The sequence below is a fragment of the Dendrobates tinctorius genome, unplaced genomic scaffold, assembly GCF_039654945.1.
Source record: "Dendrobates tinctorius isolate UK_male_01 unplaced genomic scaffold, ASM3965494v1 ptg000143l, whole genome shotgun sequence".
Classification (NCBI taxonomy): domain Eukaryota; kingdom Metazoa; phylum Chordata; class Amphibia; order Anura; family Dendrobatidae; genus Dendrobates; species Dendrobates tinctorius.
Window position 1 is genome coordinate 44,918,507 of NW_027361810.1, and position 16,645 is coordinate 44,935,151.

General features: G+C 42.7%; 1 protein-coding gene across 2 annotated transcripts in view; it reads left to right on the forward strand.

The window, feature by feature from the left end:
• Positions 1–16,645, forward strand: part of PDK1 (pyruvate dehydrogenase kinase 1) — a 76,314-nt gene that overhangs the window by 18,820 nt on the left and 40,849 nt on the right. For both annotated transcript variants that reach the window (XM_073545895.1, XM_073545894.1), the window contains exons 4-7: positions 2,541–2,725; positions 5,228–5,323; positions 14,975–15,052; positions 15,808–15,884. In XM_073545895.1, the coding sequence (XP_073401996.1) occupies positions 2,541–2,725; positions 5,228–5,323; positions 14,975–15,052; positions 15,808–15,884 (436 nt within the window). The remainder of the gene's footprint in view (positions 1–2,540; positions 2,726–5,227; positions 5,324–14,974; positions 15,053–15,807; positions 15,885–16,645) is intronic.

Sequence of the window (16,645 nt, forward strand, 5' to 3'; positions counted from 1 at the left end):
GGCCCGGGTCATCGTAAATAATTCCATATCTGAACCATTTTCATTACATAGGGGAACTCGTCAGGGGTGGCCCCTTTCCCCGGCCCTTTTTGCTCTTCGTATAAGATCTTCCCCTAATATTGCTGGTATAGAAATAGCGGGTCGGACAGACACCATAGGCCTATATGCTGATATTTATGGACGAAGCGAAGGAAACCCTGACAGGAGTGATCACTACTATAAATAAATTCGATAACTATTCTGGCCTATATATAAACTGGGAGAAATCTGCTTTGATGCCTCCTTCCCATGCTCCATTGCCACGACTTGAGACCCTCTCCCTGCTACCCCTTGTAACCAGTTTTAAATACCTGGGTGTCCATATCTCTCAAGACAGTAAATATGATCTGCAACTTAATATACAGTATATCCACTACAGGAGATGGTCAAAGCCAAATTCGCGATCTGGGGTAAACTTCCACTGTCTATAGCCAGACGTATTAATTTAATTAAAATGATATTACTCCCCAAGCTTAGCTACTTTCTCGAACATAGTGCTGTAGTGGTGCCCAGATCCTTTTTCGCTAATCTGAACTCCCAGATCACATCTTTTATATGGGGGAAAACCAGACCCAAATTTAAATTATCCACTCTGCAGAGACCCAAGAGGGGAGGGGGGCAGCGTTACCCGATTTCTTTTTGTATTATTTGTCTGGGCAGGCCAAAGCTATAAGCACATGGATGCCCGGCGGTCGCCTCCCTAATTCTGAAGATCATCTACTCTATGCCGCACAAACTAGTTGCCCGTTGGGATTCTTGGAAATGAGGAAAACAAATACCCCTGCTTCGTCTGGCATGATCAGTATGGAAACAGATTAAAAGGGTGGTTGGATTTGAGGATATTATAGCTGAGATGCCCCTATGGAATAATGGTTATCTTCCGGCGTTACTTGAACATCCATCTGCTGAGTTTTTGTCTCTACGATAGGTGATCTATATGATCATGGAACTTTGATCTCTTTTGAACAATTACAAGTTAACCGCAATGTCCCGAGGTCCCAGTTCTTTCGTTATTTACAATTAAGGTCAGCTCCTCAATCGCACGAGATGTATAGGTATAGATAACGCTATTTCGTCTCTACCCTTGATAGGGATACTTAAATCACAGGGCCTCATCTCTTCTCTGTATACACATATGTTGTCAGTAGGGACAGACTCTACCATAGACTCCGTTAAGAAGAAATGGGAAAGGCTCATCTCAGCTGCATGGGGAGAGGAGTGGGAAGAAATTCTAGAGTCATCAATTAAGGTATCTACATCAGTTAATAACAGGATGATGCAATTATATATTATAAATCAATCATATTTGACTCCAACTCGACTCTTTAAGATGGGCCGATACCAATCATCGGAATATTTGAGATGTCATTCAATAGATGCAGACTTTATTCATATGATCTGGTGTTGTCCTATCGTTGCACAATATTGGAGGGAGGTGACATCACTATTGACATCTCTGGTACAAGCTCCTGTTCCCCTTGAGCCTCTGGTCTGTCTATTTGGAGTATGGGATGAGGAGACATGGGGTCAATATGTTGGGATTTTCCTACGGGAGACACTGTTTATGGCACGAAAGGTATTGGCATTGCGATGGATGGGAAGTTCATCTCCCTCTCTCGGGTCCTGGATCAATTTAGTGAATTCAGTTATCCCATATGAACACATGTTATATGAAAACAGAGGGTGCCCAGGTAAATTCGAAAAGATTTGGGAGAGGTGGAACTCCTCTCACCTCACTTTGTAGAGTGGAGATGTCACATAATAAACAGCTAATAATGTGGAAGTAGGCTGCGGAATAGCTTCTGTTCTTGTAGATGTAGGTATGGTTTAGAAGTTAGGTAGGTTTCATCACTGGAATAATAACGCAAGACCATTGTGATTTAATTGGCATTATGTTTTGCTGGTATCTACATTTTGCTTTACATTTTAATGTCGTATGAAGCACATGTATATTTTGTATTACGCTTAACATTATATACCAGATTGTGTACTATACATCTGTTTATGGCTTAATAAACGAATTTAAAAAAAAAAAAAAAAAAGTACGGTACATCTCATCCTGCAAAAAATAACAAAAAGAGAAACCATAATTCAGGTATGTTTATGGAAAATTAGAAGGGGAGGGAAACATAAAAGCACAAAAATGAAGAAAATTAAAAAATCCTGATATGAAGGAGTTAACAGAGGTTGGGTAGTAAACCGCTGCAGTCATTCACTGGCGGCAATATTGATGATCTGATCTCTACTTAGATATGTGCTACCTGCACCTGACAAATCGGACTTGAGGACTTGCTGTCACCCTTCTCTAGCTTCAAAGTTGGACTAAAGCGTCGAGTAGTAATGTCCCAATGTAGGAATAAGAGAAAGTTAAAAAAAATATATATATAATGTATTCCTTTATACTTTTTCTATGCTATTTCTTGTGCTTCCCTTATTATTGTTTTTTTTATGGTGTAACTTCAATGTTGGTAAAAGTCATTTATTTTTGGGGGGGTCTAAAGTTTCACAGATGCGGTAATTAAAATCCGAAATCGGCACAATGATGTCATCCCAACCATGGCGCAGGGCGTTGTGGAGTATAAAGACAGCTTTGGAGCGGATCCAGTAACCTCTCAGAATGTGCAGTATTTCTTAGATCGTTTCTTCATGAACCGAATATCAATAAGGATGCTTCTTAACCAGCACAGTAAGTAAGAACGCCTATGTTGGGACGCTTCGATTGGGTTTCATTCTTGCGAACATGATCTGAAGCCCTTCAAAGGGAATACAGCATCAGAGAATGACATGTTGAATAAGTCAGGGTTTTGTGTTTTAAAGTTATCTTTTCTTCATATCACAATCTTATTTAAAAAATAAACATATATAGTTTTGCAATTTTTATTTTGTCCATTGGAACTTTTAGTCTTGTACAGAAGACTTTTTCAGCAGTCTCTGTATCAGCAGAGGCATGATTACAATAATGGCTCTATATACAGCTGATAACACAGGATCCAACAGTCATAATAGGCAATATTACAGCTGACCCTGCTACTCCTCCTTTCACCATGATCCCTGTTTACTGTGAATGTGCTATCCCTATTCTATACCATCCTCAGGGAGAGATATATATCACTTTTTCAGATCTTCAGTTCTTGTTTGTACATGGGTGCCTGCTGTGGGTAGATGTCCTGAGTCATTGAGGTGTGCCAGATGTTGGCATTTGCCCACTGTATGAATAAGATTCCTGTTTTTTTCCTTGGTACTTATTAACCCAAGAAATTAAAAATAACCGAGATGAAGTGCTGTATAGGCATTGTGGCACACACTCAACCAGAATTTCTTGTTTAATTGTATGTACTGAGAAAAGCAGAAGGCGCCCATGATCCTGTTCTGCCCCGACAAGCCGCTATAGCTGGTTTTCCTTTTACATAGTTTATGGTAAAAACCCCTAGAAAGTCTGGGAAAGGCATCTGTTCCCAAGAGAAAGGCAGGAAAAAAACATGCAAACTTGAAAATATTGCCACGACACGTGCTGTTCAGTTTGAATCAGTTGGACACAATCAGACTAATATGAGTTTAATTAGAAATTAGGATCACCTGTCCTAATCTTGTTAGTGCTCCTATGACTTTAATCAGCCTATGAACGGTGGTTGAGCTCTCTGGCAATATGTTTATAGATAGTGCAAAGAAAGGTGCACCCTGCCTACAGTGACACATGGTGGTGGATTCATAATGTTATGGAGCTGCAGTGATACCTCTGAGACTGGAGGCCTTGAATGGGTTACAGGAACAATGAAATCGTAGGATTACCAGCAGGGCTGTGGAGTCGGAGTTGGAGGTTTGGCTTACCGACTCCACAGCCCTGGAAGGGCTGTGGAGTCGGAGTCGTGGAGTAGGAGCCCATTTTGGTGGAATCAGAGTCAGTGTCATGGAAATTGAGGAGTCGGAGGTTTGGCTTACCGACTCCACAGCCCTGATTACCAGCATCGTAGAGCGACACATGCTCCCAAATGCAAGAAAACTAAGTTTTAGTCTAACAAAATGGGTCCTACTGCAGAACTGCTGTAAGTTGGTCCTGATGTCACCCAATCGCTGAAATGTTATTGGAAAAGGAAACCTGCAAACATTCAAAAATTTGAAAGTTTCTTCCACTGCAATTCTATCAGCGGACATGTGCACGAAGTTTACAGATGGCTTGTAAACCTTTTTCGTAGCAGTCATCGTTGCCAATGGTTGTGCAGCCATATATTAGGTTAGCGTACCTTTAATCCTGTCTATGTAATATACTTTTTCTCTTCATTTCTGAAATGACAGCATTTACGGTGACAGGTCAACTTTTTTTGTTCAGTGTATTTGGACATGCTATTAAAATATTCTAATGATGCAAACAGCTGTCCTAAACTTAATGAACCGATCACTTCTAAGACCTTTCCACCTTCCAGCCGGGAGACTCGTACCCATCCTCGTTTGGTAACATATGGCTTGCCTGCACATAGAGAGGACCCAACATTTTTGACAAAAGCACCTCACTCCCTGACATTTCCACCTTAAATGTTGACCCTATTTCATATTCATAAGCACCCCTTGTCCATCCATTCTCCACCCATCAGATGGTTCCTATTTTCTTACCCTTCTTTTTAACCTATTCCTTTAGGATAACGTCACCATCCGCTATCTAAATCTTAGCACATCTGTTCTCCTATTTGTTTTTCTGTTCATTGTACTTGGGCGGCACGGTGGCTCAGTGGTTAGCGCTGCAGCCTTGCAGCGCTGGGGTCCTGGGTTCGAATCCCACCAAGGACAACATCTGCAAGGAGTTTGTATGAGTTTGTATGTTCTCCCCGTGTTTGCGTGGGTTTCCTCCGGGCACTCCGGTTTCCTCCCACACTCCAAAGACATACTGATAGGGAATTTAGATTGTGAGCCCCATCGGGGGGACAGTGATGATGATGTGTGCAAACTGTAAAGCGCTGCGGAATATGTTAGCGCTATATAAAAATAAAGATTATTATTATATAAAAATAAAGATTATTATTATTATTATTATGTGTAAGTTTGTTCCATTCATCTCTGTAACCAGCTCCATGAATTCCTTGCGTCACCTTGATTTTATTATTAAATAATTTAAAAAAAAAAGTGTTTTTAATGATACATAGTTGGTACATTTGCTCTTGTTAACACCGCTGTAAATCTTGTCTTTGCGTTGTAGCGCTTCTTTTTGGTGGAAAAGTGAAGGTGAATCCGGCTCATCCGAAACACATCGGCAGCATAGACCCAGCAAGCAATGTGGTTGACGTTGTGAGAGGTAAGCTCTCTTCTGCAGACTTTGGTCGGACACACAGACCCTCGCCTCTATTGTCACTATTCATTCGTGGTGCATTACAGGTTGTATTTGTCATTTGTCTGGTAAGTGAAATTGGATATTTAGCATTACTTTACGCAGGACCTGAGCCCACTCCATACATAACCTGTGCCAGGTGTATAAGGCAGAGTTCACTTTGTGTTTTAGCCTTGATGACATTTCTGGCTTTACAGGAGTAAGGGATAATTAGAAAACAAGTACCCCAAATATGCATCGGGCGCCTGTGCCTTGTTTGAACAGTCATGTCATGACACTTTTGTGTGATTCCATTGTACTCTGTTTTTATGCTGGATATGCACTTAAACCTCATGAAAGTTGCACGTAATAAGTAATTATTTTGTACACTGCCGAATTTACAAAATGGAGAGATCTGTATTTTTTTTTTTATCATAGGTACACTTCAACTGTGAGACAGAATCTAAAAAAAAAAATCCAGAAAATAATTGTATGATTGTTACATAATTAATTTGCATTTCTTACATGAAATAAGTATTTGATACAATAGAAAAACATAATTTGGTACATAAACCTTTTTTGTTTCCAATTTCAGAGATCTGACATTTCCTGTAGTTCTTGGCCAAGTTTGCACACACTGTAGCTTGGCTTTTGGACCACTCCTCCATACAGGTCTTCTGCAGATCTTTCAGGTTTTGGGGCTGTCACTGTGCAATATTGTTTCAGCTCCCTCCAAAGATCTTCTATTCGGTTCAGGTCTGGAGACTGGCTAGGCCACTCCCGGATCTTGAAATACTTCTTACGGTGCCACTCTTTAGTTGCCTTGGTTGTGTGTTTTGGGTCATTGTCATGCTAGGAGACCCAGCCACGTCCCATCTTCAATGCTTTTACTGAGGGAAGGAGGATGTTGGCCAAAATCTAGCGATACATGGCCCCATGTATTCTTTCAATACAGTGCAGTCGTCCTGTCCCCTTCGCGGAATAGCATCCCAAAAGTATGATGTTTTCCCCACCATGCTTCACGGTTGGAACGGTGTTCTTGGGAGTTGTAATCCTCCTTCTTCTTCCTTCAAACGTGGTAATTGGAGTTGAAACCAAAAAGTTCTATTTTGGTTTCATCTGATCACATGACCTTCTCCCATGCCTCCAGATGGTCACTGTTGAACTTCAAACGGGCCTGGACATGTGCTGATGTGAGCAGCGGAACCTTGCGTGCCCTGCAGGATTTTAGTCCATGACGGCGTAGAGTGTTACTAACGGTAATGTTTGAGACTGTGGCCCCAGCTCTCCCGTGTAGTTCTAGGTTGATTCCTGACCTTTCTCATAATCATCTTTACCCCCACAAGGCGAGATCTTGCATGGAGCCCCAGACCAAGGAAGATTTACAGTCATCTTATGTTTCTTCCATCTTCTAATAATTGCACCAACAGTTGTTGCCTTCTCACCAAACTGTTTGCTTATTGTCCTGTAGCCCATCCAAGCTTGTGCAGGTCTACAGCATTGTCTCTGGTGTCCTTAGACAGCTCTTTGGTCTTGACCATGGTGTAGAGGTTGGAGTGTGATTTGAGTGTGTGGACAGGTGTCTTTTATACAAGTAACAAGTTCAAACAGATGCAATTAATACAGGTAATGAGTGCAGAGTAGGAGGCTCCTTAAAGAAAAATTAACATGTCTGTAAGAGCCAGAATTCTTGCTGGTTAGTAGGTGATCACAGTTATTTCTCTATCACTTCATTGGGGGGGGACACAGGAACCATGGGTGTATGCTGCTGCCACTAGGAGGCTGACACTATGCACAAAAAAGTTAGCTCCTCCTCTGCAGTATACACCCCACACAATATTATTTTCTGTTTTTTATTTTTTAGATTGTCTCACAGGTGAAGTGTACCTACGATAAAGATTACAGACCTCTACATTCTTTGCAGGTGGGAAAACTTGCAAAATCGGCGGCAGCGAATGAAATACTTATTTTACCCACTGTATGTATTTCCATGGACACTGACCGTTGCAAAACAGCAGCAGTTAGTAGATGACTTTTCTGTAAGTGCCTCTGTTAGGCTACGTTCACAATTTGATGGTCCCTATTAAAGGGACAGTGTCCGTACAGAATGACTGTTCAAACCAAGTACAGGCGCTCGGTGCTTCATGATGGGGCCAATCTTCTATATACATCTTCCTTCCCACCTGCTTGTTTTCCATCCATCTATCTCCACCCTTCTGTGGCTCTATGAAGTCAGAGCTGTCAATCAAAGAGGGGGATGGAAACAAGCAGGTGGGAAGGTGTATTTAAATGTTTGCCTCTGCCGTGAAGCAGGGAGCAGCAGGACTTTGTCTGAACAGGCATTCTGTGCTGATGGAGTCCCTTTAAATCCCCTGCCATAATGCATGCAATGCAGGTGAACAGGGTATTTTTTTTTTTTTTAAATCAGATAATTTTTATTAACAAGATTCAAAATGACATTGCACACAATTGTGCCCAAAAAAGGAGCATAGACATATTTACAACATTATAAAACCAATCCCCCATTTCCCTCCCTCCACCCCCCCTCCCTTAAATCCTCCATAGCCAATAATGAGACATTAGCATCCATTGCTTACACGTGTAAACAGCATCCCTCCGGAATCAGTTTCTCTCCACCCATGGTTTCCAAAGTGATTCAAAAGATTTCACACTTTTTTCCTTTTCTTATAAATATCCTTTTCCATTTTAACAACTACATCAGACTGTCTATAGAATTCCCGCAGAGTCGGCGGCTCTCCACTCAACCAATGTCTGGCAATCAATTTACGTGCAACATACAATAATCTAGCTATGGCCAGTTTATGATGATTTTGAACTTGGATCTCCTCTACATAACCCAAAATGCATACCACAGGATCCCATGTGATTGTACATCCATACGATTTCCCAATTGCTTCTCCCACCTCCGACCAGTATGCATTCAGTCTCGTACATTGCCATAACATATGCAGAATCCCCGCTCCCTCAGACCGACACCTAGGACATTCAGAAGTCTGTCTCAACCCTGCCCTATAAAGCCTATCTGGAGTTCTATATACTCTGTGAAGTACATAATATTGTGAAAGTCTACCCGGCTCACTTAATGATAACTGAGGAATATATGCCATGATATCTTCCCATATATCCTCCTCTATCCTTCCCACCTCTTCCTCCCATTTCTCTTTTGCTTTAATGGGAAATCTATCAAGAAAGGTATGTAACAAATCCCTGTAAATATTTGAAATTACCCCCTTCGTTCCACCCACCGCACATACATAGTCCACCAGAATATCTCTACAAATTTTCATATCAACCATTTTACTCTGCGCCTGATAGGCATGTCTCAGTTGTCCATATTGAAACCTACTGGTCTCCCGCAACCCATACCTCCCCCGCAGTGTCTCAAAGGACAATAACCCTCGTTCGTCCTGTATCTGATCCACATATAGTATACCTAGTGATATCCAATTTTTAAATTCCCCCATTTTAACAAATTCAGGCAGTACTTCATCGTTCCAAATTGGGGAGAGATTTGTTAATGCTCCCACTTCTCTTGTCCATTTAATTGCCTCCCAAACTCTGTGAATTAGCATCAAAGTAGGATAGGTCCCACCCAGCTTCCCAAAATTCCCTGCCTCCAGACCTTGAACCAATGGGTCCCTTCCCACCAACCAAACCATAATCCTTTGAACCGAACCGAGTCCTTTCTCCTCACTCCATCCTCTTAACTGCTGACCCTGTGCCGCCAAAAAATAAATCCAGGGATTCGGAAGAGCCAATCCCCCCCCCATCCTTAGGCCTCTGCATGAGTTCCAGCCTGATTCTTGGCTGTTTTTTCCCCCATACCAGGTCTCGAAATATAGAGTTAATGGTACGAAACCACCTTCGGGGCAACCAAACGGGGGAGTTATGCAATATATATAACAATTGGGGCATAAGAATCATTTTAGTCAGGTTTATCCTACCCACCACAGAGAGGCACAACCTGCACCACACCCCTACTTTCTTCCTAAATTTGTCCAGTAATGGGGACAGATTTAAATCAATATAACAAGAAAGAGGAAGGGACACCTGAACTCCCAGATATTTGAACCGCTGAATCACCGGCAACCTACTACCCTCCAGTGCCGTCGGAATCTCCCCACCCCCCTCATCTACCAGCAAAATATTTGACTTCGCTCAATTGATCTCCAGACCCGAAACCTCCCCAAATGCCCCAAGAATGTTCATCGCCCCCTCCAAGGCCCCTCCAGAATTTTCTAAAAATATAAGTATGTCATCTGCGTATAAGGCCATTTTCTCCTCTATCATACCATACCGGAACCCCTTAACCAAAGTCGTGTTCCTGATTGTCTGCGCCAGGGGCTCCACTGCCAACGCAAAAAGCAGCGGCGACAGCGGACACCCCTGCCTAGTCCCCCTATGTAAACCAAAACTTCCAGAAACCTCCCCATTAACTCTCACCCTAGCAGTCGGAGAAAAATACAATAACCTCACCCACGATACAAAAATTGGTCCAAAACCAAAAGATCTCAACACTTCCCAAAGATAGCACCATTCAACACTATCAAATGCCTTATGCGCATCCAAGGAGACTACAATTCTATTCCCTTCATTATCCGACGGCACCTGCAAGTTCAAGAATAATCTACGTAGATTTATCGCTGTAGACTTATTTGGCATAAAGCCAGACTGATCCGAATGTACCAAACCCTGAACCACACTTGCCAACCGGCCGGCCAAAACTTTAGCCAAAATCTTAACGTCCGCCGTCAACAATGAAACTGGCCTATACGATTCCGCCAATTCCGGGTCCTTTCCTTCCTTTAAAATAACTACTATTATCGCCTCTCTCATGGACGCCGGGAGCTCTCCCACCCTTAACGCCTCCTCAAAAACTTTTTTTAATTTGGCCACTGAGATGTCCATTAAATTCTTATATATCTCAACCGGGAGTCCATCAGCCCCAGGAGCCTTGTTATTAGCCATTGACATAATAGCAGATCTAATCTCCTCCTCCGTTTATAGGTTCCTCCAACCTTCCCCTATCATCGTCCCCAATCCTAGGCAGTTTCGCCTCACCCAGGAAACTTTCAATATTCCCCATTATATCTCCCACCCCTGACACATACAGCTGCTCATAAAAACTTTTAAACTCCCCTAAAATATCCTCTACTTCCGTCAATACAGTCCCCTCTCCCGTTCTTAGTTTGTATACGTACCCCGATTCCCTCTGTGCAGCAGCTACCACCGAAAGTAAGTGTCCAACTCTTTCCCCATCCTCAAAAAACTGTACTTTCTGAAAAGCTCTTCTTCTCTCCGCCTTTTTTATATATAGCTTATTAACCGCTTCCTGAGCTTCTTTTAAACTACATTTAGTTATCTCTGATGGGTCTGACACCATATCCCTTTCTGCTCTTTCCAAATCCTCTATGATCTCCTTATCTTCCAACCTAGTCCTGGATTTACATCTAGAAATTTCCCTTAAAAGAAGACCCCTCAGAAAAGCTTTCATTGCATCCCACACCACCCGCCTCTCCGCACTTTCCTCATTAAACTGCCAGTACTCTGTGATTTCCTTCTTAATGATATCCATATCAATATGTTCAAGCCACAAGGGGTGCAATTTCCATCCCACTCCCCATCCATGCCTCCCACCTACCCGTCTAATCAAGAGCTCTATAGGCTTATGGTCTGAAATCACCCTCGGCAGATATTCAATTCCACAGACCATACGCGTCATTAAATCATTTCCCAGTGCCAGGTCAATCCTGGAGAGGGAGCCATAAGTTGCCGAATAGCAGGAGTAGCACACTACGCTCTCATTCCTCACCCTCCAAAGGTCCACCATCCCCATCTCCGTCATATAATTCCCAAACTTCGACAGTTTTTTAATACCTTTGCTTGAATCTTTCTTATGTCTATCCCATCCTTCATCCATCACATTATTAACATCTCCAATGATTAACATGGGAAACCCCATACCTCTTTTATACAATTCAAATATTTCTTGTACCTTTTTCCCCCCGAGTATGGGGTGGGAAGTAAACAGCCGCAAGACATAGTGACTGCCCATAGAGTTTACAGAATAATAGAACATATTGCCCATCCCTATCTACATGGCATTCAATTTCTTCAAAGGGCGTGGACGCCCCAATCAACACCGATACCCCCCTAGCATACGAGGAATACGTAGAATGGTAAGACCTCCCTATCCACCTTCTTTTTAGCACATCTACTTTTTCTGCAAGCAAATGTGTCTCTTGGAGACAGATGACATCCGGGCCCCGTTTTCTCACATACTCCATTATTGCCGCTCTCCGGTTCCCCTCCGACAGTCCTCTTATATTCCAGCTAACGACTTTAATTGTGTCTCTCACCATGATACCTCCCAAGTACCAATTCCCGACCCCTTAAGATAGGACACTGTTCCCAGCAAATTGTAAGTCTCACTTCCCCGTAACAATCCCCAACCCTACCCTCCCATCTCCCCCCCCCCCCCCCATATTCTTTAACACAGTAACCCATAACTAATCCGCTGTTGTTGTTCACCTCTCATCAGAGAGTAGGTAGTCCAGCGTCTAGCTACCTCTTCCATAGTACCTTAATCCGCTGTTACTAAAACACCTCCCCAACCCCTCCGCATATAAAACAACATTTTGACAATAAGTCCTCCGAAAACCACAAAAAATTGTGAACTCAAAGTCCAAAGGCAGCAATATGGCAGCAACTTCTTCACTTCCGGCCTCATCCCTTCACTTCCCTCTTTCTTTATTAGCTGAGAGCTTCTGCTGATTTAAGTCCAGCCACTTAGTGGCGTCTTCTGGTGTTGGAAAAAAATGAACCGTCCCCAGTGCTACAACTCTCAATTTCGCTGGGTAGAGAGTAGAATACACCAATTTCAAATCTGTCTCCTTTTAACCCCTCCATAGCTCATCCTCTGTTTTTGTACCTCAGCCGAATAGTCTGGGTAAATAGAGATCTTCTGGCCATTAATACACATGTCTTCAGCCGTACGAGCACACCTCAATATGGCATCTCTATCTCTATAGTTCAGGATCCTGGCAAGGACCGTACGAGGGGGGGATTCCATCGGAAGGGGTTTCATAGGAACTCGATTAGCCCTTTCCACCACAAACATCTTAGACAGGTTATCACCACCTATCTTGTCCTGGAGCCATTTTTCAATAAATTTTGTAGTGTCATTTCCTTCAGTCTTCTCAGGGATACCCACTAATCTTACATTGTTCCTCCGTGAACGATTCTCCAGATCATCAGTCTTATTAATCAGAGCAGCACATTTTTGCAAACACTGAGTGTGGGCCTTTTGCATTTTAGAGATATGGTCTTCCAACACACTCACTCTCTCCTCCACCTCTCCCACTCTCTTATCCATTTTGCCCATGTCTGCCTTTATTGTAGTAACTTCTGCTATAGTTCCATCCACTCTGTGAGTTAACGTTGTTATCGCAATTTTGCATGATCTGATCAGCTCATAAATGTCCCGCAAAGTGGGCTCCCCTATAACCAGCTCCTCCACATTCTCTTGTTCCACACCATCATTCCCCCTTCCATCTTCTTCCCCCTCCGGCCCCCCCTGTACCGTATCATGCTCAGAGCCTTCTCCTTGCTCATTCCTCCGTTCTCCAGCCTGTTCCTCCTTCTCCTCAGCCACCTCCTCCCGTGCTCCCTCCACCCAGGCATATATCTCCAGCTTGGCCGCCACTTCTAGCCTCTTTGCATAAGAGGCATTTGCCGCGTCCGCTCTCTCAGCCGCCTCCACGCTGTCGGCGCCATCTTGGGTGCGGATCCCCGCTCCTGCCTTAGCGTCCTGCTGCCTTCTCCGGACCATCGCTGCAGCTCCGCACCACTTCACCCGTCGGGGCCGACCTCCTGAGTCTCTCCTCAGCCGCCCAGAGATTCACCAGCCTCCAGAGGGGTCCTATCGTCAGGATAATTGCCGGTCTCAGCGGAGGAGCTCCAGAAGCCGACCGCTCACATCAGGTGCTAGGCCACGCCCCCGTGAACAGGGTATTTAATATCTCATAGGCAGCGGAAAACATTTTCATTACGGCAAAAAGTGTATTTTTGATAGCGAGTTCCCCAGCCATTTGTAAGGTTGTGACTTTCTTTCCTACTAGACAGGGCACCTTAGGTTAATGTGCTGGAGAAGATCTAGGCTATGGTCAAAGTCACTGAGATTTTCCAGCAGGAGCCACTGCCAGACATAGAAATGAACTACAGCACCTTACCAAACACTCATGTATAATTCAGTTCCACAGTGTCTATTTATCTGGAATATGAAATGTTCATTGACAGCCTTCTTTGTCCAGGAAATTATCGCTTCTGATCATATAAGGGATTTTATCTACATAATTTAAATCCTCATTGCACTAAAGTGAAGGTCTATTGATTTAACGTCATACTGTTATATTTATTATACAACCGTATGCGATAAGAGCTTTAGCGCCCCCTTTAGGTGACTGATGCATCAAACATTTTATCTTTATATAAAGTATCTATACATCTGATTTATATCATAAAAATATTGCACCCGAACCCACCAGGGTACATTTTCATTTGGAAAAATAAATTTGTTTTCACCGGACAATCCCTATAGAGAATGAATGGAGCCGCGGTCCGGGAATTTCTATGATAGGTTATAACTTGCTGATATCTTCGGGTCCATCACCTCACCTAAACAGAGTTGGGGGAATTCTGCAGACCCCCAACTGAATAGAAAGGTGGCCGGACTTATACACCAGAGCTTCAATTATTTTGTATGAGACTGCAGGATATAGCGGAGTAGAGCGCGCTGCTTTATCAAGTAGTCCCGTAGAGAATGATTGTAGCAGTTGTGCGCAAGCCCTGTTCTTTGGATAGGTGGGGGACCTAACCGTCAAATCCCACCCCCTCGAGACCAGATCAGAAAATGATCCCCTATAGATGCGATAGGGGATAACTTGTAGAAATGGGAATAACCATTTAATAATAACACAATTTATGACCTGGGCGGCACGGTGGCTCAGTGGTTAGCGCTGGGGTCCTGGGTTCAAATCCCACCAAGGACAACATCTGCAAGGAGTTTGTATGTTCTCCCCGTGTTTGCGTGGGTTTCCTCCGGGTACTCCGGTTTCCTCCCACATTCCAAAGACATACTGATAGGGAATTTAGATTGTGAGCCCCATTGGGGACAGTGATGATAATGTGTGAAAACTGTAAAGCGCTGCGGAATTTGTTAGCGCTATATAAAAATAAAGATTATTTATTTATCTGGAAAAATAATAAAATGGAAGTAAACTTTACCATTCCTCCCAACCATCAGCACTGATCCTCACCTTGACACGGATGGTACAGTCATGGGGCTGACACATAATGGAATCTAGGCAGACCCCATTCTAGTCAATGGGGTACATTGTGCCCTGTTGGTGTCATGAGACAGATTCGGCACTACCAACCTTTTCATTCTCTTATGACCAACGTAAATGAAGAACGTGGATGTAAGCAGAGCCTCCAAACAGCCGGCGCACAGATCAGTGAGTGGTGAGCACTAGATCCATATTGCAGTAATATGTTGGACACTTTCTGATGTAAATCTTCTGTGTAGATCCCGGTCTATTAACCTGTTTTGTTTTCTAGATGGATATGAGAATGCAAAATCCCTGTGTGACTTGTATTACATGAGCTCTCCCGAGCTGGAGCTTGCAGAATTCAATGGTGCGTATCATTGTATGCATCGTCTCCCTGATTTCTTATTTTCTGACTTGCGTTCTGGCACATTTGCTGGTTCTCTACATTTCATAAATCTTACTCTCGCTCTCCTCACTTGTTGCCACCAAAATGGTACAATATTTTCTCGATCCATTTACCCCGTAGTGTTATATACACACATAAATTATACTGTAGTGACTTATTCATTTTGAAACTGTTTTTTTTTTTTTCTCAATACCCTGATAGCGAATTTTTAGGGTCCAAGGGGAAAGTCTCCTGTTGGCAAAAGTAGAGATCAGCTACAATGAAGTACGGTATCCATTAAATGGCCTCTTCACAGAGGAAGCGAATGGTTTATAGCACCATCTTTTGTTAATCCGAAGTCAATATCCTCCCCATAAAGAGCCTTGCCATGTGACTTGGGATGTAAAGCCAGACCACAATCTCCTTTTGCAGACAGATGTTTCTTTTTTTTTTTTTTTTTTTTTTTTTTTTTTTTACCCCTCATCAGTGTAAAGTAGTATGACACAAACTGATCACTGGTTTTAGTGAGTTCTATGAAATGTATCATTTACCCTTTAAGAAAACTGAACACTTTCTGCAGTATTCACCCAATGATTGCAGCCAATCGATGTGGTTCCCAGCTGAGGCACCACCTGGTGATCTACTAAGTGTCAATGGCCTCTTGTCCTGGACTGTCTATTTGTTTGAAACTGGTAATTGCAGGAAATTTTGTGTACTAATATTCTTTTTACTTCCAGCGCAGAATCCAGGACAGCCGATTCAGGTGGTTTACGTGCCCTCCCATCTGTACCATATGGTGTTTGAGCTTTTCAAGGTGTGTGATCTACTCTCACAATCCTACCGATAGGAGGACGTTTAACTTCCTATCGTCCATTCTATATTTTATGTTTTTCATTATATTTCATTTGTTTATTTTTTTGTGTGCGTGAAACGGCTCCTCTTGATAACATATAACTTCACTCATATGATGGCCTCGGGGACAAGCGAAGGCTGGATTGTAGCAGGAAACGTAAAATTCAAAATCCTTGAAAGGGTTTTGCCACGCCTTCTCGCTTGCACTCTCTGACTCTCTCCCGCTGCTATATTATATATATATAATATATGAACTAGCTCCATTCCTCAATAATGTGTGTGTGTGTGTGTGTGTGTGTGTGTATATATATATATATATATATATATATATATATATATACACACACACGCACTATATACGTATGTATACGTGCTGAGAACTGGAGTGTGTGTGTGTGTGTATGTGTGTATGTGTGTATATATATATATATATATATATATATATATATATATATATATATATATATATACACACACACTAGCTCCAATCCTCAGCACATATAGTAACATAGTAGGGCCGAAAAAAGACATTAGTGCATCCAGTTCAGCCTAAAAAATTCTGTCAGAATAAATCCCCAGATCTACGCCCTTCTAAAGAACCTAACAATAACTGTCAGATACAATATTGTTACGCTCTAGGAAGACATCCAGGCCTCTCTTGAACCCTTCGACTGAGTTCGCCATCACCACCTCCTCAGGCAGGGAATTCCAGATTCTCACTGC